The 24,432-nt window shown below is 39.2% G+C and overlaps 1 protein-coding gene across 2 annotated transcripts in view; it reads left to right on the top strand.

The window, feature by feature from the left end:
* PPFIA3 (PPFI scaffold protein A3) overlaps positions 1-24,432 on the top strand; it is a 460,187-nt gene that overhangs the window by 356,323 nt on the left and 79,432 nt on the right. For both annotated transcript variants that reach the window (XM_089671605.1, XM_089671604.1), the window contains exons 16-19: positions 7,501-7,723; positions 13,806-13,963; positions 19,614-19,771; positions 23,265-23,358. In XM_089671605.1, coding sequence (XP_089527731.1) covers positions 7,501-7,723; positions 13,806-13,963; positions 19,614-19,771; positions 23,265-23,358 — 633 coding nt within the window. The remainder of the gene's footprint in view (positions 1-7,500; positions 7,724-13,805; positions 13,964-19,613; positions 19,772-23,264; positions 23,359-24,432) is intronic.

The following is a 24,432-nucleotide window of genomic DNA, read 5'->3' as shown; positions in this document are numbered from 1 at the left end:
TGATTTCAGTAAATATGCTGCAAACACAACAAATGACAATTTTCAGTTCTTTACAACCTATAAAGTGTTTTGAAACTTACTGTGTGTAATAATTTGGAACAGTGCATTTTAAGTTTTTTATGTTTAAAAAAAATACTGTTATCATTAGGAGGTTTGTTCAATAAAATTTGAATTGTACTCTTAATGGTTGATAACATGAGAATTATGCTGACTGTTATTTACATCAATTATTTAGGTAAATGAGAAAAATATAATTTGCATAACAATTTGGAACAGGGTGTATATTTGATTTTATAATTAATGTTATTTGAATTTTATTAGTTTTATGATGATGTAATTTTGATGGTTTCCCTCTTTGTGATATGAATAGTGGACTATCATATTTGTGTTTCTCCATATGATGACAGTAGGGAGCTTTTGTATTCTCCCCTTCTGGTACTTGTCTTCTTAGGCAGGACTAGTTGAGTATATGCTATTAGATATTCAATCAAAAGATGGCAGTGGAAGTTCAATTGGCTGACCTATAGGATTGCGAGCTGTCTTATAAAAGCCAAAGGCCTGTATGTTGATCACACCCTCAGAGGAAGTTGTGTGACAAAACACGTAAGGGCGTGATCAGCAATCTGGTTTTGATGAATTTCCATGTCTATTGATACCTGATTTAATGCTGATTAAACACCAGCATCTGGTGAGTTTGCACTTTGATGGGGTGTTGAGCACAATGGAAATCACGGTTGTGGTGGAAACTTTTTGAAGAAAATAATTTTGGACTTTATTTTATTATGAACTGATTTTTTTTATATTTTATTATGGATTGATTTTTTCACTTTTTGCACTTTTTGGTGGCATTGTTTATATTATTTAATACTATTTATTTATTTTGTTCTTTTTGTGGTTTTAATATTTATATATACTGTATATTTATATATTTTTCATTTTTTTTATAATTTTTGGGGTTATTATCGCATTTACCAAAACATATTCAAGCTATAGTTATATAATGGATATGGGCTGAACATGCACACTCTCAGGTTTAATTTGAGGGTATATACATCCACATTAGAGGAAGGGTTTAGCAATTGCAGCTCTTAAGAGTAGCCATCCCCCCTTTTTCAAGGACCAAAAGTAATTGGACAATTGAATAAAAAACTGTTTCATAGCCAGGAGTGGGCTGCTCCTTCAGTATTTATTCATCAATTAAGCAGGTAAAAGGTCTGGAGTTCATTCTAAGTGTAGTATTTGCATTTGAATCTATTGCTGTGAACCTACATCATGCGTTCAAAGGAGCTGTCTATGCAAGCGGAACAGGCCATTGTAAGGCTTCAAAAAGGAAACAAATCCATAAGAAAGATACCAGCAACATTAGGAGTGGCCAAATCAACAGTTTGGTACATTCTGAGGAAAGAAGAATGCACTGGTGAGCTCACCAACATGAAAAGGCATGGATGTCCATAGAAGACAACAGTGGTGGATGATCGCAGGATCCTCTCTATGGTAAAGAAAAACCCATTCACAACATCCAGACAAGTGAAGGACACTCTAGAGAAGGTGGGCATATCATTGTCAAAGTCTACAATCAAGAGAAGACTTCACGAGAGCAAATACAAAGGGTTCACCACAAGGTGCAAACCATTCATAAGAATAGAAAACCCAGATTAGACTGTGCCAAAAAACATCTAAAAAAGCCAGACCAGTTCTGGGAAAGCATTCTTTTTACGGATGAAACTAAGATTAATCTGTGCCAGAATGATGGGAAGAAAAAAGTGTGGAGAAGGCTTGGAACAGCTCTTGATCCAAAGCACACAACCTCATCTATAAAACATGGTGGAGCCTGGGCATACATGGCTTCTAGTGGCACTGGGTCATTGGTGTTTATTGATGATGTGACAGAAGACAGAAGCAGCCGGATGAATTCTGCAGTGTTTAGAGATATATTGTCAGCCCAGATTCAGCCAAATGCAGTAAAGTTGATTGGACGGTGCTCCACAGTACAGATGGACAATGATCCAAAACACACTGCAAAAGCAGCCCAGGAGCTTTTGAAGGAAAATAAGTGGAATATTCTGTAATGGCTGAGTCAATCACCTGATCTCAACCCAATTGAGCATGCATTTCACATGCTGAAGGCAAAATTAAAGGCAGAAAAACCCACAAACAAAGAACAACTGAATATACAGTCAGGTCCATAAATATTGGGACATCGACACATTTTTATACACAGTCCCTCCATTTTCAGGGGCTCAGATGTAATTGGACAAATGAATATAATCATAAATAAAATGTTCATTTTTACTATTTTGTTGAGAATCCTTAACTGGCAATGACTGCATGAAGTCTGGAACCCATGGACATTACCAAATACTGGGTTTCCTCCTTTCTGATGCTTTGTCAGGCTCTAACTGCAGCTACAGTCAGGTCCATAAATATTGGGACATCTACACAATTCTAAAATTTTTGGCTCTATACACCACCCCACAATAGATTTGAAATGAAACGAACAAGATGTGCTTTAACTGCAGACTGTCAGCTTTAATTTGAGAGTATTTACATCCAAATCAGGTGAACGGTGTAGGAATTACAACAGTTTGCATATGTGCCTCCCACTTGTTAAGGGACCAAAAGTAATTGGACAGAATAATAATTATAAATCAAACTTTCACTTTTTAATACTTGGTTGCAATTTTAATTACAGCCTGAAGTCTGGAACGCATAAATATCACCAGACGCTGGGTTTCACCCCTGGTGATGCTCTGACAGGCCTCTACTGCAACTGTCTTCAGTTCCTGCTTGTTCTTGGGGCATTTTCCCTTCAGTTTTGTCTTCAGCAAGTGAAATGCATGTTCAATCGGATTCAGGTCAGGTGATTGATTTGGCCATTGCATAACATTCCACTTCTTTCCCTTAAAAAACTCTTTGGTTGCTTTTGCAGTATGCTTTGGGTCATTGTCCATCTGCACTGTGAATCTGCATCCAATGAGTTCTGAAGCATTTGGGTGAATATGAGCAGATAATATTGCCCGAAACACTTCAGAATTCATCGTGCTGCTTTTGTCAGCAGTCACATCATCAATAAATACAAGAGAACCAGTTCCATTGGCAGCCATACATGCCCACGCCATGATACTACCATCACCATGCTTCACTGATGAGGTGGTATGCTTAGGATCATGAGCAGTTCATTTCCTTCTCCATACTCTTCTCTTCCCATCACTCTGGTACAAGTTGATCTTGGTCTCATCTGTCCATAGGATGTTGTTCCAGAACTGTGAAGGCTTTTTTAGATGTCGTTTGGCAAACTCTAATCTAGCCTTCCTGTTTTTGAGGCTCACCAATGGTTTACATCTTGTGGTGAACCCTCTGTATTCACTCTGGTGAAGTCTTCTCTTGATTGTTGACTTTGACACACATACACCTACCTCCTGGAGAGTGTTCTTGATCTAGGCAACTGTTGTGAAGGGTGTTTTCTTCACCAGGGAAAGAATTCTTCGGTCACCCACCACAGTTGTTTTCCGTGGTCTTCCGGGTCTTTTGGTGTTGCTGAGCTCACCAGTGCGTTCCTTGTTTTTAAGAATGTTCCAAACAGTTGTTTTGGCGACGCCTAATGTTTTTGCTATCTCTCTGATGGGTTTGTTTTGTTTTTTCAGCCTAATGATGGCTTGCTTCACTGATAATGACAGCTCTTTGGTTCTCATCTTGAGAGTTGACAGCAACAAATTCCAAATGCAAATAGCACACTTGAAATGAACTCTGGACCTTTTATCTGCTCATTGTAATTGGGATAATGAGGGAATAACACACACCTGGCCATGGAACAGTTGAGAAGCCAGTTGTCCCATTACTTTTGGTCCCTTAACAAGTGGGAGGCACATATGCAAACTGTTGTAATTCCTACACCGTTCACCTGATTTGGATTTAAATACCCTCAAATTATAGCTGACAGTCTGCAGTTAAAGCACATCTTGCTCGTTTCATTTCAAATCCATTGTGGTGGTGTATAGAGCCAAAAATTTTAGAATTGTGTCGATGTCCCAATATTTATGGACCTGACTGTAGCTGCAGTTAGAGCCTGACAAAGCATCAGAAAGGAGGAAACCCAGTATTTGGTAATGTCCATGGGTTCCAGACTTCATGCAGTCATTGCCAGTTAAGGATTCTCAACAAAATAGTAAAAATGAACATTTTATTTATGATTATATTCATTTGTCCAATTACATCTGAGCCCCTGAAAATGGAGGGACTGTGTATAAAAATGGTTGCAGTTCCTAAAATTTATACTTGATATTTATGTTCAACCCCTTGAATTAAAACTGAAAATCTGCACTTCAAATTCATATGGATCATTTCATTTTAATTTATTCTGGTGGCATGCAGAGCCAAAAGTATGAAAGTTGTGCCTGTGTCTAAATATATATGGCCCTAACTGTATGTGTGTGTGTGTGTGTATATATATATATATATATATATATATATTTATTTATTTATTTATTTTTCTTTCTTTCTTTCTCTTTCTCCCCCTCGAGGAGATCGCAGTTCAAGCCTCTGGGAAATAGGGCTACGTTTTATGGGTGCTCTGTTATTTGCCGTTTTACATTACCGTCTATTGTCTCAAGCTGTTCGACTGAATCTTGCCATGAATCTTGAATGTACCAGATGTTCACATACTATCTGTTCTGGATACTACCTTATGTCAATAAACTTTAATTTGAAAAAAAATGCACTCCCTGTGTGACTGACAATGAATCTTAAATGATAACCAGGACTGGATTTATACTTTTTTTTTATCCAGTACTCTAGCTACCTTGTGTGTGTGCTCCCACCCAACACACAGCATACAGCAACCAAAACAGATTTGCCTTAATATTATAACACTGGCAAATTTATGATCATACATACAGAAGTTAAAGCAAAACCAAATGAAAGCAATCACAACCAAGAACATATCTGTAAAGTCAACACAACTAGTGTACAGACACAGCCAGAAACCACTGCAGGGACACGGTCAGTACCCTGGTATCAACACTAGCAGTACCATACTGACAGAAAAAGTGTCCAAAGAGACAAAATCCATACTGTGCTGACACATGCAAGAACATAAGGCTAAGTTCATTCTTTGTACATGTCGGGAACTCATGCAGAATCACACAGAGAAACACACTGCCCTTTAGCAGACATGTGGCAGTGCCATTAATTTTTAACAAAAACAGGCTGAATTTTATTTGTTAATGCTTTGTTTTGTTCATCTTTTGTTTCTTTTTTGTTGGAGAAAAGACTCTTTGCCAGAGAATTGAGTTAAAGGTACTGCTGTGCTAGAAAACTGTGCTAATATTACAGCCCTGCTGGAGAATATAGCTCATAGTTAGATAGTTAGTCTGGCTCAAAAAAGACAAAAGTCCATCCAGTTCAACCATTAAAAAAAAAAAAAAAGTTATAATCCTATACCCACAGTTGATCCAGAGGAAGGCAAAAAATCCAGCAAAGCATGATCAAATTTGCTCCTGCAGGGAAAAACATTCCTTCCTGATCCCACGAGAGGTAATCAGATATTCTGGATCAACTTTACCTATAAATGTTAGTATCCAGTTATATTCTGTGTATCTAGGAAAGAATCCAGGACTTTTTTAAAGTAATCCACTGAGCTGGCCAGAACCAACTCTCACTGTGAAGAAAGCTTTCCATGTTTGGAGATTAAATTTCTTTTCCTCCAGACGTAAAGAGTACCCCCTTGTACTCTGTGATGACCTCAGGGTGAATAGCTCTACACCAAGTTCACTATGTGAACCACTGATCTATTTATACATGTTGATCATGTTAATCATGTTAATCTCCTCTTCTCAAGAGAGAATAAAATCAGTTCCTCTAATCTTTCCTCATAGCTGAACTCCTTCATGTCTCTTATCAGTTTGGTTGCCCTGCTCTGTACTTTCTCCAGTTCCCCAATGTTCTTTTTGTGAATTGGTGCCCAAAACTGAACTGCATATTCTCATGATACTCATGATACTGTTCTAGTGTAAAGTAAAGGTGGTGGGACTCTGACACGGGTAAGAGTTGCTGTACGTACTACTCTGCTGGAGAGCTGAACTGATACTATTGAGCTGCTGAAAACTGTTTTATTCTTTTGGAGAAGAAAGCTAATGACACTGTTCTGTTCTGAAGATTAAGTTTAGGGTGCTGCTCTGCTGGAAAAACTGATGGTACTGCTCCGATGACAGGAAATGCTGATAATACTGCTTAGAGTATCTGCGTAGAGTGGGGTATTGCTCTGATGGAGAGCTGATGGTTCTGTTCCAATGAAGAGTCGATAGTACTGCTCCAATTGTGGCAGTGATGTAATCAATGTGGCTCCACAAACTCTACATTCCACCTAGTGGTCAGTAAAGGATATTTCCCCAAGTTAAGCACACTATCAGCTGATAGTAGACACCAACTTTATCATCTTGAATTGAGGAAGTTACAATTTAAAGCCACGAAATTTGTTACTGGGTGAAATAAAATCAATGAATGTTTTACTAAAGCAGATGACTCATTGCTATCCTTTGAACAACTACATTGGCTGCCTCTGCCAATCAAACTACCTAAGTGCCCTTTTTGTGCTAACTCTTTTTACCACCGCCGCAAACAGGCACAGCGTTAGATCGAAATAGGATAGGTAAGTAAAAGGGTAATGAGGGGGCAATACAACTGCTGGGACATTTTTTTACCGGAATGTAAGGAATGCATTAGGGTAAAAAATGTCCTGCCTTTACAACCACTTTCAGTTACTTTATAAAAAGGTCTGCTTTAAAACACATTTTAAAGTGTGTTTTCTTAATGTCTTAAATCATCTCTTTGACCTAGATACCACATAGTTATTGGGAGTCCCGTACCTGGCAATATGTTTTGCTTTCTCCATTACTTGTTTGCCTCATTTATTACTGTCTATTGTTGTATCCCCTTTTAACAGAACCTTGCTGTCAATTGTGTTATCACAGAGAATCTTGTTAGGCCATTATGTTAGGCATGGATGATATAAAGTTTAGGTGGAGATCTCTTACCATTATGTTAATCATTTTATATTTATTTTCTAATTTTCCTATGATTGTGAAGTAGAAAAAAATGTGCTAAACAGCAGCACAGTAACTAAATGGTTAGTACTTCCGCCTGGCATTACTAGGGTCCTTGGTTCGATTCCCAACCATGGCACCACCTGCGTGTAGTTTGCATGTTCTCCCTGTGCCTGTGTGGGTTTCCTCAGGGTACTCTGGTTACCTCCCACACTCCAAAGACATTCTGGTAGGTTAATTGGATCTGTCTAAATTGGCCCTAGTATGTGTATGTGTGAATGTAAGTTAGGGACCTTAGATTGTACGCCCCTTGAGGGTTAGGGAGTGATGTGAATGTACAATATATATATAAAGCGCTACGTAAATTGACGGCGCTATATAAGTACCTGTAATAAATAAAAATAAATAAGCACACAAATAGCAATGGTAATTTTCTTCTTACATTGCCTCTTCTTGCCAGGCTTATACAGGAAGAGAAGGAGACTACTGAGTTGCGTGCCGAGGAGATAGAGAGCAGGGTTACTAGTGGCACTCTTGATGGATCTCTGGGACGTTACCGTTCAGCTAGTTCCATTCCAACTTCTGTCACCACTTCTACTTTGGCCAGCCCCTCCCCACCCAGTAGTGGACACTCCACCCCACGGATAACCCCCCATAGTCCAGCTCGAGAGGGCGAGAAATTTGTGAGTATTGTTTTCTTCTTGAATTTGTGGTTCTAGCAAATGTTTTAAATTTGGTAAATCTGTTTTTTTAATGTCTACTCCCATTATATCACCAACCTAATGTTAGATAAAAGATAACGAGACTTGACCTTTTCCCACAAGATTCAGGACCTTGCCCACCCTTTTATTACCATGGCAGATGAGGCTGCTATGTGTCTCATGGTGGCCCATCTAATGTTAACAACCAAGACACCACAACTCCTACATATTTTTTCCCAAAACATTCCATGTTTTAAACACACAAAGTGGATATTGTCAATCTTCAAAAATCTTTAGATATCCATCCGCTTCCTGCCCAACATTTCTTAGCAAACTTTTCCCTATCTTTTATATGGCTAGCTCTCAAGACAAGGTTCAAGGTGCCCTTATAGCCTTCTGATGCAACCTCATATTTTACATGCACCCTAGAGATAGGTAATGGATCAACAAGACCCCCACCCACGATACCTCCCAAGAATCCCACATGCACACAGTTCTCAAATCTCTTTACCTTATGGACACTTTGCAATAATTTCATCCCTGGACCACGAACTTTACATATATCTCCAACCCCCAGCAACGCTTCTGTAGGTTTAGCCTCATCTTCATACCACTTCGAAATTAACCCCTTGTGTCCAAAACCGATATCTCTATTATACACTGGTCAGACCACAACCTTTCTCACTACATTATAGACTATCGCCACATGGTAAACCTGTCTTCAAATGGAGGATGAACAGGTCTTTAAAACATGTCTGTAGTCAAAATTTTGAATTAGATCATCATTTTCACATTGCATTTCAGTTATTTCTAGCCCACCATTTGTAATCTAAATGATCTTGTCAACGTTTGTAAACGTATTTGTGAAGTACCCCGCACATTTCCATGACATGTATTTACTGCCCTGTGAGTAGGCACTGTTGTGTTACACATTTCACAGAGCTTGTCTTCTGAACTAAAGAGGTGCTGAGAGGAGGCAAAGTCAGTACAGGAATCACTGCTTACAGACAGAAAGGCTTTATGGGATAGGTATAAAGTAAACAACAGAGGAGAAGCTGCAAAGTATGCAGAGAATCCATGAAATTGTGTAAAGAGATGGCCAGCAGACATGCAGCACTTACAACATGAAAGGAGATTTTTTTGGTAAACCTACAGTGCTGTGAAAAAGTATTTGCTCCCTGCCTGATTTTTTTTTTTCATAATTGTCACACTTAAATGATTCAGATCATCAAAAAAATGTATTATTGCACAAAGATAACCCAAGTAAATACAAAATGCAGTTTTTAAATAATTTAATTTATCAATGGAAAAAAGCTGTCCACACCCTATGGCCCTATGGGAAAAAATAATTCCCACCCCCTTGCCTAAATCATGAATGAATTGTGATTTACCACATTTTTTGAAAAGTCAAGTTAAATTCCACTTGCTGCACCCAGGCCTGTTTACTACCAGGCCTGTTGAATCAAGAAAGCTGTCTGACAAAGTGAAGCACACTAAAAGATCTCAAAAAGCAACATACCATGCTGCGATCTAAAGAAATTCAAGAATTGATGAGAAACAAAGTAGTTGACATGTATCAGTCTGGAAAGGGTTACAAAGCCATTTCCAAGGCTTTAGAATTCCAGCGAACCACGGCGACAGCCATTATAGACACATGAAGAACAGTGGTGAACCTTCTCATGAGTTGAAGACCTACCAAAATTACTCCAAGAGCACAACTATGACTCATCCAGGAGGTCATAAAAGAACCCAGAACAACATCTAAAGAACTACAGGCCTCACTAGCCTCAGTTAAGGTCAGTTTTCATGATTCAACAATAAAAAAAGTGACTGGGCAAAAATGGCTTTCATGGGAGAGTTCCAATACGAAAGTCACCGTTGACCAAAAAGAAAAGGAAGGCTTGTCTCAGATTTGCCAAAAAAAAACATCCTGTATATCCCCAAGACCTTTAGGCAAATATTATGTGGACTGCTGAGACAAAAGTTTACCTTTTTGGAAGGTGTTTGTCCTGTTACATCTGGAGTAAAAGTAACACAGCATTTCATAAAAAGAACATCATACCAACAGTCAAACATGGTGGTGGTAGTGTGATGGTCTGGGGCTTTGCAACTTCAGGACCTGGATGACTTGCCATAATTGAAGGAATTGTGAATGCTGCTCTCTACCAGAAAATGCTGAAAATGCTGATGTCCGGCCATCAGTTTGTGACCTCAAGCTCAAGCGCACTTGGTTTATGCAGCAAAACTCATCAGCTAGTTCACCTGTGATGGATGAAAAAAACTAAAGTAAGGTTTTGGAGTGGCCTAGTCAAAGTCTGGACTTAACTCTGATTGAGACTCTGTTGCATAACCTTAAGCAGGCTGCTCATGCTTGAAAACCCTCCAATGAATAGTGGGCCAAAATTCCTCCACAGAGATGCCAGTTATTACCTTTTCACATAGGGCCAGGCAGGTTTGGATGGCTTTTTTCCCTTAAATGAAATCATCATTTAAAAACTGCATTTTGTATTTACTGTATTTACCTGAATCATTTAAGTGTGATCAATATGCAAGAAAACCCCCCCAATCAGGAAGGGGGCAAATACTTTTTCACAGTGCTGTATATTGGATTGCCAATAATAACTATTGTTTGTATTGCTATTACAAGGCTGATGTGTCCTGTGATTATAGAATTCCTTTAATTATCACTCAGAATACTTTTCTCCAAATTCGAACACATGTACAAAACATTTTCTCTAATACATTACACGCTCTCTCTTTCCCAGTCAGTCATTCGAGTGAAGCCCAAAAGGCAACCTTATGAAGACATCTGATTCAAATAGCTATTTGCCAAAATCAATTGAATAAAAACAGAAGAAAAGAATTATATAACCTATTAACATTTGCAGAGAGGACATGGAAATCCCAGCCGATGTTTGCTAACAGACACATAACAGATATGCAGGAGAAAAACATCTCTTACTTGCAGTGAATGCTGAATATTTTTACGCTGGTCTAAACCTAAATATTATTCTTGTGCCAACAAACCTGGTCCTATGTTGGCTAACAGACTCAAGTCTACTGTGAAGCCTCTTGCCCCAACCACAATTTACGCTTACATTGGCTCACTCACTTCTGATCCATCCCAAATAGTTTCTATCTTTTCAGACATCCTCACTACCATCTATAACCATCAATCTTTTCCCAGAAACTAGGAAAACCTTTTTTTTTTAAAACTCCACCCTTCTCCTGTCTCAGTGAACATCAGAATCTTCTTAACCACTGATATTAACCAGGCCAAAGTCTTCTCAGCTACCAATGGGCCCAGATTGTTTCTCAGCAATCTATTATTAGAAATACTTCTTCACCCTACGTCCCTTTTTTTAAAGTCCTCAAACCTGGTCCCTAGCTGTCCTAAAATTTCCTTCAAGCACATATCCCTAAACCACCAGAGGAAGCTTTCGAACCCCAAAACTTTAGTTTGATATTTCTACTCAATGTAAATATGAAGCTGTTGGCCAACATTTTAGGGACTAAGTAAACATTTACAGACCCTCATACATAGGGATCAGGTTATGTTTGTCTTTGGGCACCAGGCTAGAGATAAAGTTACGAAAGTAGTCGGCCTTACCCATCTGCTGCATCAACGCAAGATTCCTTTTACTCTATTTTCCCTTTCACATCCACAAAGCATTTGACTCGCTATCATGAGATTACTTTAAATATATTTTCCATAAATGGGGTTTCTGAAGATCTGTTTTTAGTGAATCACTGCTTTGTATTCTAGCCCTTCTGCTATGGTGCAATATGTATGGTAGTACTCTCAACCCTTTCGAATACCTTGAACCAATGGCAATTGCCATCAGGGAGATTCAGGGTGTTTCAGGGGTCACTAATGCAGGACAGAACTATAAAATCAGACTTTTCGCAGATGATACCCTCCTGATTTGCTAATCCCCACATATCCCTCCCCAACCTTTGCTGTGCTCTCAATCAGTTTGCCCAGTTCTCTGGCCTCAAATTATTCTCTCACTTCAGCAACTTATATTCACTCACATTTTCCTTTTACTCGGATGTCCTCAGATTTAAACTGTTTGGGGGTGAAGCTTACCCCATGTTACTCTACCTTTTTCACTACAAATTGCTATTCTTTCTTCAATCCCTAGACCAAGAATCTCGCTGTGCCGAATAGGCCCCATCAGTGTGGTAGTGTTGAGTCTCTTGCCTAAAATCTTGTACAGCTTCAGAACTCTCCCTATACCTGTTCCATCCCAATACCTGCACCTTATTTAAAGATGAATCTACTCCTTTATCTGAGTGTACCAAATGTAGAAAAATATTTTAAAGTAGTACAAATATCTCAGTGTTCACTACTTCAGCCCACTTGGGACACTCCTTTATGGGACTTACTGGAACTCCCCAACTGTGGCTATATTCAGATCACTGCCTTTCTCTGGTTTCCACATTCTGTTCAGCCACCCTCCCTTAGCCCCAGAGGCCTCCTGGGACTCAATCTGTTATTTTAGCAAATCATTGTCTCCTTTCCTACCCCTATTACCGTAAGCTAATAATCCCCGTTTTCCTCCAATAATGAAGGACTCCAGGTCCTTTGCATTGTAGACCTCCAGCTGCTTCTCTCACTTACACTGCTTTCTCACTACACTTTCCAGCTTGGTCAGACCTGCAGGAGCACAACAAAGCTCCTCAGATGGAATACTTTAAATGCTTGTGGATTAGACACAGAATATTCTCCATTTTTTTTAGAAATTCTGCATTTCCCTAAATAAAATCAGTCTTCATTTTTCTTTATATGTGGGGTTCCCCCAAACTCATCCTATATTTAGCTGTTAGCCCCCCCCCACCCAATTTCCCACTTCACTTGACAGGAACTGGGAGCAATAACTGACCCTTGATAACCTCTGAAGATTGAAGTAAAATCTGATCTAAGATATCCAAATGTTCATTTAACACAACTTTAATGCAATCGGCTTACAAAGTCCTTTTTAGGTGGTACTGGATATTTTTTTTATCCCAACCCATTCCATATCACTCTCCCAAAACACCCCTTGATAGCGCTCTTATATCATACCATGCCAGGCCTTACTATTTCCCAGGAAAGGCTTGCTGCTTTCTTTTTTATAGTTATTTGTTTTCATATATTTCTTTTCAATAGCTTTTGAAAAATTGCACACTATGCACGAATAAATAAAGAAAATTCACTTGCCATGAGTGCCCTGAACTTTTTTTTTGGATTGCTGTACTGAAAATCATTGTTAAAAGCCAGTAAATTCCAGAGTTGACTTGCAAGACATTATATTCTTATTGCTTGTTAACTAAAAACTCTCTGGTGCCCTCACTGATTAACAATCCAAATTTTTCAAGGTCTAGGAACCTGTCTCTAATATGTGCTTTCCTCTCTGGATCCATCTAGTCACTATTATCTATAAACATCTTTTCCTGTCTTATATTCTGAGCTCTTGGGGAACACCATGCTCTCTGCCCTCCCTTCTTCTTTTGTTTCCCCCTTACCTCTTTGTTCTCCCAACAGTTCTATTCCTCCTTTCCTCCCCTCCCCCCTTTCTAACTTCTATTATCTACCCTTTAACTGGAATTAAACTATCTCAATCATAATTGACTATTTTTAATCCTCATGCTGTTGGCATTAGTAAATAGATAGGAAAGTATATCATATTTACTTGTTTAAACAGCTTTCTCAGCTAAACACTCTCTCCTGTATGCAGGCCTGGCCTAAGGACAGATGGATTTCAGGAAATACCACATAAATCATCTGCCCTTACTCAAGATGGCTGCAGTCAGAAATGCTAGGGGAGTGTTTTTTAAAATGTTTTCTTATCAGAATAATGCATAGAGACATTGATGGATGGGTGAATTTGCTTTGAACATTAAAAATGAGCTAAACAGTGTTTTCAGTTTGTGGTGCTCAGATGCAGTTTAGTTCCACTTTAAGCTTAAGCCCCAAAGTTGGCCATTGTACTTTTAAAATAAAAATACAAAGAAAATAAAGACAATTTGGTCCCATTGGAAATTGGCCCAGTAGTATGTAATATACTTTCTCTGTGCACAGAATCATGTTCCTAAAGAAGAAAGCAGGGATGAGAAGGCATTGATGCAGAGTGAAACTACACCTCCTTTAACACCGCGGGCTGTACGGCTAGAAAGGATGACACAGGCTCTTGCTCTTCAGGCCAGCTCTCTAGAAGATGGAAGAGATTCTCGGGCAAGGTAGGAAATATCCTTTACAATGCTGCAGTGCTTGCCCTGATGCCAAGGCCAGAAACTAATACCGGCAAGTGTTGCTTTACCTATACAGTAGAAGCCCCCATTACCTTAAGGCATTACCTTAATTCACAGACGGTCTGAGGTCAGGCCAGGCAGCAATCCAAAGAATAATCTTTTTTTCCAAGAAAGGGGATCAGTAACAGGAGAATCTGAAAGATAAAGCTCGGCAAACAGGAACAGCAAGACAAAGCAAAACGTGGGGAGCCAGGTGTATCAATTGTACGTACAGAGATGGACGCAGTCATCCATCTTACTAAAGATCTTCCATCTTATATCATTCTCTCTCCCTCCAATCCCCCTCCCTCAGGAATGTGGTCTGTGTGTATGCTGAGTTCAGAAGGCATCAGGCACAGCTGGATAGCTTCATGGTTATAAACCCCAATTAGCCTGGGCCCAGTATGTCTGTGAGACTCTTGCTTGGCGATGATCGTAAAGCTATAAACCAGTCCTTCGCTGATCATGAAAGACATTCCGAGATAGCAGTAAAACATACATCCCATTTAAAACCACTTTTCCATACAATTTCATATCTTAAAATAGGAAATACTTACAATGAAACAAAGCATATATTCCGAGAGGTCACTTTAATACAAGTCACCTGATACCTTACACCCCTAGTTAAAGTCTACAGGAGAGTAGAAAGCCATATAGTTCTAGCTGAAATAGTAAGATATGGCATATATGATGTCAGGACGTTCAGGATATCATTGTGCATATTAATCTACTAGTGGCTAGGCTGCTACATGTACCTAGGGAAGGTTATTGACCATGGTATAACTTGCGAGGGATTTGGTCATAGCCTGAGTTCCCCGCCTAAACACCCCTCCCCAAATGAGGCAATTGGTTCTCTGCTTTAAGGAGACACCCTGCTAAGTTCCTAGAAAAGAGGTTGTCAGGCTTGGAGAAGTAAGATGAAGAGATCTCCCTTTTAACATCAGGAACCAACTTTGGGAGAAAAGGCACCCTTTTGCTCAGGACCCTTGAATCTGCTTAAACCAAGTACTCTGGCAAGTACTCTACCTCTCTAAACTTCTTTCTGTTATCTCTCTGTTGTGGTATTGCTCTCTGTATTTATATATATTGGCTACATCTTTTTCTGTAAATATTTTTTTTTAACCATTTTGACCTTTTTAGTAATAAATCCTGTTATCTGAAAAGTGTTGAACTGTTTCTAAAACTCTTTAATGCAAACTAAGAATCCCTGTCTCTGAAGAGCGCTACTGTGTGTTTTAAAACCTCTGGGTACATCTGCCTGTGGTGACAGTGTGTATCCAGACGCTTATTCAAACATCATAGTGTTACTGCTAAGATTGGCGAGTTTTCTCCTACTCTGTACAAAAAGGTGGTGGTGCCAGTGTGAAGGGTTAATTGTGTAATTAATCTGACTCAGTAACAATCGCTCTCAGGCACATAGTGTGGTCCATTAGCTGGAAAATCTTTGTGCAGGGTGCAGCTGAGCGTGGCATTGTTACGTGACAGTGCGGTTTTAGATTGGCTAGTCCTTCTGTCACAAGTCGGTGAGAAGGGCTGGGGGTCTGACGCAGCGTCCGTCACACCAGGTAGCAAAATTCTTTCACAAGTCCAAAACACTGAGCTTGTAATTCTGAAATCAGGTGAGAGTGGATGGAACAAAGAGCATGGAGCTGCTGCCTAGCAAAAGGGACTCAGATTGGGCAGCAGAGAGTAGCAGGGTGGAGGGCTGTAGAACAGAAACCCAAGTGTTTTTTATCGCTCTTAACATTTTTCCCCTTTTGGGGACAGGCTAATGAAAACTATAAAAAAGTAATCCTGATTCTTTTGGTGTCCAAGATGCGCTCTACTTCATACTCTCCTTGACCGTTGAGAATCAGTGACGATTGAGCAGAAACAATGGTATCCTTGTGAACCAGCTTCAGAAGCAAGATAGCAAAACTATTAGGGATTCTCACTGAGAATCATGCAGGAAGGTGTAATTTAAAGAAAAAACTTGTTGAACAACTCTATAAGGACTGATAAGTCTGGGGGCCAGTTTTTGAGTAGGAACCTTGAAGGTTAAATTCTTTGTGGAGAGCAAAACCTGATAACTGACCCTTATCTGAGGGGCATAGGAGTGAAGGTGATATGTACAGTGATTGTGGGAAACAGAACTGGACAAAAGCTAACCTGGGTTTTGCTCCAAATTTGAGAAAATGGGCTCAATTCACTAAAGAATATCTCATGAGGTAATTGAATCATTTGACACATTTTCTCCAATTATCTCATGAGATGCTGAAAATGTCAATTCGCTATCACGTTATGAGTTATTTACCTCACAAACCAAAAACTCGGTAAATACCTCATAAAATGGTGCTAAAGTAAATTCACTAAATGAAATAAATAAATACATGTGTTAAATAAGTCATGGTCCAGGATTTTAAAGAATGTAAAAATATAATCACCAATTTAGAGTAGTCTCTACCTTTTTGGATCAGTTTCTCATCTGTAATGCATAGAAAGCTAAATATGGAAAAACACAAACTCATTGGGAATGATTTACTTAAAGTATAAATCAAGACACATTTTTTTTTCTGTTTTGGGTAGAGTGGAGATGGATTAGACCCCCTGTCAGGTTTGTATTGCTGTCTGTGCACCCTCTGTATTTGTCCTGTTTACCATTATTATTGAAAGTGAAAGTTAAGAAAATCCCTATTTTTTTGGTTGTCTCCAGAAAAGTAATTAAGGGAAAATATTCCAATGGGGACACTGGTTCTAGAAGTGAAGGATAATCTCCCCAATGACACATTGTCTTTTTATTCGTGGAAGAAGGGTATGCATATATGTGTGTGATTTTTTATACTATTTTCATTCAGTATTTCACAATTATAAAGATATTTTGTCTTTATGTAATTTAACTTGGTTGTTCTTGATACACTATGTGTGTCATGTGAAAGCAGCTTTCCTTTGACTGGTGTTCCAGTCACAATTTTTCTTTTGTATTAAAGTGATATTAAAGGCTTACATTAAAAAAAAATAAACACATCATGCTTACCTGCTCTCTGCAGTGGATTTGCACAGAGCAACACAGATCCTCCTCTTCTGGGCTCTGCTGCCGGAGTTCCTGGCCCCTCCCTTCTGTCGGGTTCCCCCACAGCAAGCAGCTTGCTATGGGGGCACCTGCTGCTCCGTGTGTCCATTCACAAACAGAGCCTTGGTGTGGCCCTGCCCCCTCTCTCTTCTCATTGGCACACTGGCTGTGATTGACAGCAGGGGGAGCCAGGGGCACTGTATCAAGAGGGGACTCAGGTGAGTATTAGGGGAACTGGGGGAGCTGCGGCACAGAGAAGGTTTTTTACCTTCATACATAGAATGCATGAAGGCAAAAAAACCTTGAGCCTTTACAACCATTTTAATACATCTGCTGCAGGGAGTGCACTGACTTAGTGAGTTGGTATATTTCTATGGTTTAAAACACTTTACCACTTTATTAGCAATAAAAACTGACAGGGGTTCTAATCCTTCTCCACTGTATCCATCCCACTGGATATCACGTCATGAGATAAAATACTGAACGGTTTTATTAGTAAAATACCTCACATTTTGAATAAATAACTCTGTATTATTTTATGCAATGCTTTATTTTAGTAGTGCTTTTTTTGTGAATTGCAAAATAAAGTTAGAAAAAAAGTTATTTTACCTTAGATTTTAACAGTAAAATAACTCTTTGTGAATTGGGCCCAATGTTTGAATAGTACTTTTTGTATCAGGAACATCCAAGGGACCTTATTACTGAAGCAATCCATGGTGGCATGGATTCCACATCCACATCTGAGGAAGGTAGATGCACAATAAAGTCCATAGCCAGATGAGTCCAGGGATGCTTAGTGACTGGCAAGGGAAAAAGCCAACTGAAAGGCGGGGACCTAAAGGACTTGGAATGGGCACAGGTCTCACACTCTTTGACTTAGAAATGAATACCCTTGCGGATAATAGGCCACCAGGGGTTACGAAACATCATGGAAAGTGTTTTAGCAATACCGGTATATCAAGCCATCTTGGCATCATGTGCTTCTGATGGTAGTTGGGCTGCATAGAGGCATCACAACAACAAGGATCTCACAGTGACCGGGCGCAGCAGCCTTGGCACAGACTCTGGCCGACAAAGGGCTGCACAGAGGCATTAGAACAACACAGATCTTACAGTGACCATGCAGGAGAATGTTAAAAGGCATGGATATGCTGTTCATTCATCTGTGTAATGTGAGTGCATTGAATAAAGGCTTTTAATCGTTTCTCTATTAAACTGTATCACACTAGGGCAGTTGTGCGCTCTCTCTTTCTTGTATTTTTGTTCTTCTGATGGGCTTGAAGTGAACAGTAGCAAATAACTTTCCCAAAGGCAAATCAGAAGGGACATCCGTTTGAAAGCAGATAGATGGGGGAAAACAGTAAAATGCTGTAGATCTCTAAGGCTTCATGTACACTGGGACTGGGACACTGTAGACGTTAACTCTACTGGCAGGAGAAAAATGCTAAACGCAGCAAAAATGCGTGTTAACGCGGTACCGCATATACCCGTGTTAGGAGCTTGGATGTTTACTCATTTGTTAATGAATAAACACCCAAGCGCTAAATGCAGATTTTCCTGTAACACAATTTTGCTTCAGTGAAAAATAAGGATAAAATTACCTAGAGGCTTACTTAAAGTATAATTCCACTTTTGTTGATTAAAAAAAATATTCCCCTGTGGGTGATATATGGACAGTGAAAGGATTAACAAACTTTGTAGCAGATTGTCTGCCCTGAAGAAAATGCTGTTTGTTCTACTATGTCCTTGCAAAACTGTTTAATAAATGGGAGGATCAGCCTTCATTACAATCAGCTGGTGCACTTTCAGAATTTCAATGAGGAACGTTAGTGTCTGCATCCCTTTAAAAGTATTTAAACTGTGGAGAATTATTTCCCCAAAAATATAATTACTATTGCCAGAAGTCTCACGGTTGCTCCCACAACTCCCCTCACTCTGCTCTGATGCCCAGCCCCAGTGCCAGGAGAACCAGCATCCCTTCTTCTGGGATGACGCCCCCCCCCCACCCACCCCCTGTAAAATTCTGCCCAAGACAAACGCCTTGTTTGCTTCACGACTAATATGCCTCTAACTGTTGCAATGGATGCCTAAAAATTTTACTTGTATTTTAGTGCAGAAATCAGTTAGCCAATCACATAAGTAGGAAATCTCAGTTCAGGGTATCCTGTACAGAATGCCCTGGTTGCCATATTGCATTGAATTTTTTGACAATTTTAGAAAACCACAGCAGCTTCAGATTGAAATGAAAAGGTATTTTTTTAAATAACATTGAATTACAAAATGGCTTGTGGAACAATTTTATTTGCTATATTGTTTTTTTCAATAGAAATGGAACGCCCCTTTAATTAGATTTGTTTAGAGCTCCCATTGAGATACAAAACAAAACTGCTGAATCATAAACCACTGTTTACCTGGATCTCCTATCTTAATAATTTGCCTTCTCTTTTCTTGTTCACTGCATCCTGACTTTCCTCTCACACACCTACTTTTCTTCTGGTCCTGTCCCACAATTGTCTTATTGTCACCACTTGTTTATTTCTTTTAACCCAGTTTGGGAGCTGAAGGTCTTGGTGGCACCAACAGTACAAGTCAGGATTCCCTACACAAAGCTGCTAAAAAAAAGAGCATCAAGTCCTCCATTGGGCGCTTGTTTGGCAAGAAAGAGAAGGGGCGCATGGGACAAATGGGGCGAGAATCCTCTTCTCTAGGTAAGTGACATTAATATGGTCCAGTTCTAGGAAGATTAACATTTTACTTATACTATGTAATCATCAAATGTTCCCATCCTTCAGCTAATGTATGGTAACAGTTAGCTTATAAAAACTGAAACAATATGTAATTTTAAGATCTAAGTTTACCTAAAAAAAATACAAAATAGGTACAAAAGGAATATTACTTACCCTCAGTATAATGTTTCCCATGTGCTTCTGTCTTCTAATTCAGTAGAAATCTTCGGTGCTCTGATACCTACCCTTACTGCCATAATCTTCTGGTGCAGTGGGGGTTAATAGAGCTGAGTAGCTGTCATCAAGAGTGCGTGACTATGCACATCCTCCATTTATAGAAGCTAGCACTACAGCTTCTATGAATGTAGTGGGTGGACCTTTCAGACATCCGCCCATTCTCCATTCATAGATTCTGTTTCTTACATAGAAACTGTAGTACCATCTTCTATGAATGGAGTTGCTGGGTGGAAAGAGCAGGCATAGTTGGGCAGTCTTGATGAGAGTCTGTGACAGCTCCTCAGTTCTATTAACCCTCGCCTCACTGGGAATTTATGGGAAATCAAGGATGAATTGGACAGATCACACCTAGGGTAAGAAATGTCCCTTATGCTTATTTTGTATTTTTCTTTCTGTAGGCAAACATAGGCTTTAAGAAATTAAATTAATTATGTAATAAAAATCAAAATTATGAAATGGATGTAAATTATTTACTTGTCTGCCTTCAGTACCATTTTAACCAGCATACAGTCTGTTCTTAATATTTCTGCACTGTTCCCTCTTCCCACAGTTTAGAAACAGGTTGGAAAATAAAGGCTTTAAAGCTTAACAAGTAACACCCATCACTTTACCACCTATGTGCATGGCACTTTCACATTAGGTGGTCAAAGACACAGTTTTATTCACAGCTATAAATAAATTGTGTTATTTTAATAGAAACTAGCAGCTTATGTGATGTTTGCACCTGACCTTCAGGCTATTTGAAATCCTTAGCAAGACACATCACAACGTGTTTGAGAACAATCCCATTCGACTTACTTAATTGGGATAATTTACATTTATGCAATGCAACATGTTGTGTGGACAAATGTCCTATTGCGCACAATGTAAACTCTATACATTTTGCCTATGTTGTAAAACTACAGCTAATAAAGCCAAAAGGAGGCAAAACATACCCATTGGGCAAATAGATTGTGCACTCTGCAAGGGCATTTGCCTCAAGGCTTACTAAATGGGGCAACCCTTTATATTGCAAATAATACCCAAACACATGCAAAGAAAATTAAAAAAAAAGCATTTTTACTTACACAGCTTCACCTCAAGCTCTTGAGCAAACACCTTTACAGTACAGTGTGCAACTGCGTTTGCAAAGTGCACAGTCTAGTTGCCTTCAGTAAATCCACCAAGATGTTTTCTTGCTTCCTAGTAGACAGTGCGTGAGGTCAGGCAGCTATTACTCTTCAAATGAGCTTTGAATGGAAGAGTCAGCCTCAGAGTAATGAAAGGTAAATAAGGAGGTAAATATAATTGTAATAATATAAAATCAGATTCTTGCATAGGCTCAGTCATGGCTGTTTTTTCTCAGGGTTAGGTTTCTATTTTGTGAAAAGAAAAAAAGGCTTATCGACACAAAGAAAGCAAGTAATATTAATAATAATTATAATAATAATACGAGGGGCGTTCAAGTCAAACAGAGACTTTTAATTTTACAGGTATAAAAAGGGATGCTAGCGTGGCGGTACTACACACAGTAATAAGTGCCAAGTGCGATGTACATGCCGCAGGCCAGTCCAGAGACCGTTAATCAAGATGGCAGACAACAGTGTTAGTGCGTGCATGAAACAGCATGTGGTAATGAAGTTTCTTGTGAACAAAGGCGTAAAAACCGTGAATATCTACAAAAGACTTCAAGCACAGTACGGTGATGAGACGCTCTACCGCAGTAAGACATTTGAATGGTGTAAACGTTTCAAAGATGGCCGTACGCCTGTAAGTACCAAATCCAGCCGTAATGGTTCCCAGCGCACAGCAGTCATTCCTATGCCTTTTGTTCACAAGAAACTTCATCAGCATACTCTGTTCCATGCACGCACTAAAACTGTTGTCTGCCATCTTGATTAACGGTCTCTGGACTAACCTGTGACATGTGCGCCGCTATCAGTAATAAGACACACTTGCCACTTACTAGTGCGTGTAATACTGCCACACTAGCATCCCTTTTTACACCTGTAAAATGAAAAGGGTCAGCTTGTTTTGAACGCCCTTTGTAATTATGAATACATCTGTATCATGTTAATAAATATATGTCTGGAACTATCTTTACCAACCAAAATAAAAGCATTTAAAAACAGACCCAATGGAGGATCACATGGAGGATTTTTTAATTATGTCTAACCCTTGTTGACATTTCTGAATGGATTGGCACCAGCATTTACTGCTACAGTCTCCAAGGTTTATGAACTGTTGCTAAAATTATCTAGTGATCAAATCTATTGAATCATATATATGGAGTGGATCAGTGACTCTAATCTACTAACAGAAATAGCATATATTTGTCTACCTGTTGACATTGCTTATCTAGCCATTTGACTTATTGGACTATCCAAAGGCCTGGATTCTTTCCTATATACACAGAATATAACTGGTTACTAACATTTATATGTAAAGTTGATCTAGGGAATATTCAATTGCCTCTCGGGGGATCAGGAAGGAATTTTTGTTTCCCTTGCAGGAGCATATTGCATCATGCTTTGCTGGGTTTTTTTCCCCTTCCTCTGGATCAACTGTCAGATTGAACACAAACACTTCCAGGAACCAGACTTCCAAGAACATAGCAGAACATACAGCTTAACAACATAAACATATCTCTGTGTGCATCCCAAAGTCCCCCTTCCAGTACTGACTGCCATTGGAGTTTACGGGCTGGGCTGTTTTTAATTATTTGGCATAGGCTGATAATGCACTTCTGTCATCACTAGTGTAAATGTCTACACAGTATACATTTGATATTATACAGCTCTGGTAATCCTCCCTTGAGCACTGAGTGGGGTGGCACGTGTTGCACCTGTATGAATTGGATCACTTTTGCATTGACCATCTATGATTACACCTAAGAACATTTCACATTGAGCTGGGTGATAAAGGCTACACCTGGATATACAAAATTATCTGAGCGATTGAAGATCCTTATCACATTCAAAGACTTTTCACTATGTCATTCATATCATAGTGTTTTCTTTTTGCTTTTCATTTTTTTGTCTTATATTCATATAGTTATTATTCACGTTGTGAGCGCTGCACTTTTTTATATTTATTTTGATATACATGTGGGAATGCATATAGTGCAAGCTGTAGTCCATTTTGGAGTGTACATAAGGATAAAACATAATTGCACTGAAGTATATTGATATTAGAACCTCTATTGGAAGGAGTTGTTATGCTTTGTCTTCCATGTTCATTGCCTTTTTCTGTATTTCAGCTGGAACCCCCTCTGAAGAGACATCACCGGCTGATCCTATGGGCCTATCTAAATTAGCTGGACCTGTGGACAAAGATCGCAGGAACAAGAAAAAGTAAGTTACATTATAAAATTGTTATGCCCAGAACAATTTCAACTGAATCTGGGACTTAAAGCAAAATAACTTGGGCATATGAGTCATGTATAAAGTAAAGTTAAAATATCCATATCATAAGAAGAGGAAAAGTCTGTTAGTTGTTTTACACATGAAACAGCTGTAGATATCAAAAAGTATACAAAAGCAAGTGCAGCGCCCTGTTCATCAACATATTAACCAGTCAAAAATAAAGCAATCAAAATGTCCAATATATAATGATTAAACTATGTCCATAGAAGATATAGTGATAAAGATAATAAGTCCCACATGCCGTGATAGAAACAGGAAACTTCCAGAGTTAGCCAAGCTGACACCATCCACGCTCATGCAAGGCTTACCAGAAGGATTGTGACCCCTGCTAAGAGTGGTCAAACCGTGCTCTTTAATATATTGTAGATAACATTATAAACATTGGATAGTTATCCTCCAAAACAGGCTCCAGTTAGTGGCAAGCAATCTCTTTATTTGGTAATGGTTCCACAGCAGGGTTCCGGGCTCTTGTCAGGGCTGTGAGCAGTGGCTGGGCTCTGGACATCGGGCTCCTCTGTCTTGCTGACCATGTCTTCTGTGTTGGATGGCACTGGAAGGACACAGGACAAACCCCCTGTAGATATCACACTACAGATGTCTGTCAAAAAACAACAAAGAAAAATTTGCAGCTCACTTACCAGCTAGCTGCAACAAATCGAATTGTCCTGTCTAACAGTTCACCTTAAAATAAGGGGTTTAGTTTGCAAATATATGTGTAAGTTGCAAGGCCACTTCACAACACCCTAGTGTACACTTTTGCTGCCATTGTGCTATTGCTGGGTGTCCAGTTCGTCCCTATACCTGTAAGGAAGGTGGGCTCTCTCCAGGCATACTTGCCTTTTATCTATCCATTATTACATATGTGCTCCAAATTTCCATGTACTCCTTGCTGCAGAGGCCAGTTATAGGTTGGGGTGGTTGCCATTTGTTTGTACTGAAGGGTAGATGTCTTTACCACCAATGATTTTTTTTTTTTATTTTGTGCTTTGAAATGCAGAAATT

Source organism: Staurois parvus, unplaced genomic scaffold (assembly GCF_062004578.1).
Source record: "Staurois parvus isolate SC_StPar_1 unplaced genomic scaffold, SC_StPar_1.0 ptg000108l, whole genome shotgun sequence".
Taxonomy (NCBI): Eukaryota; Metazoa; Chordata; class Amphibia; order Anura; family Ranidae; genus Staurois; species Staurois parvus.
This window is presented reverse-complemented; position numbering and strand designations above follow the sequence as displayed.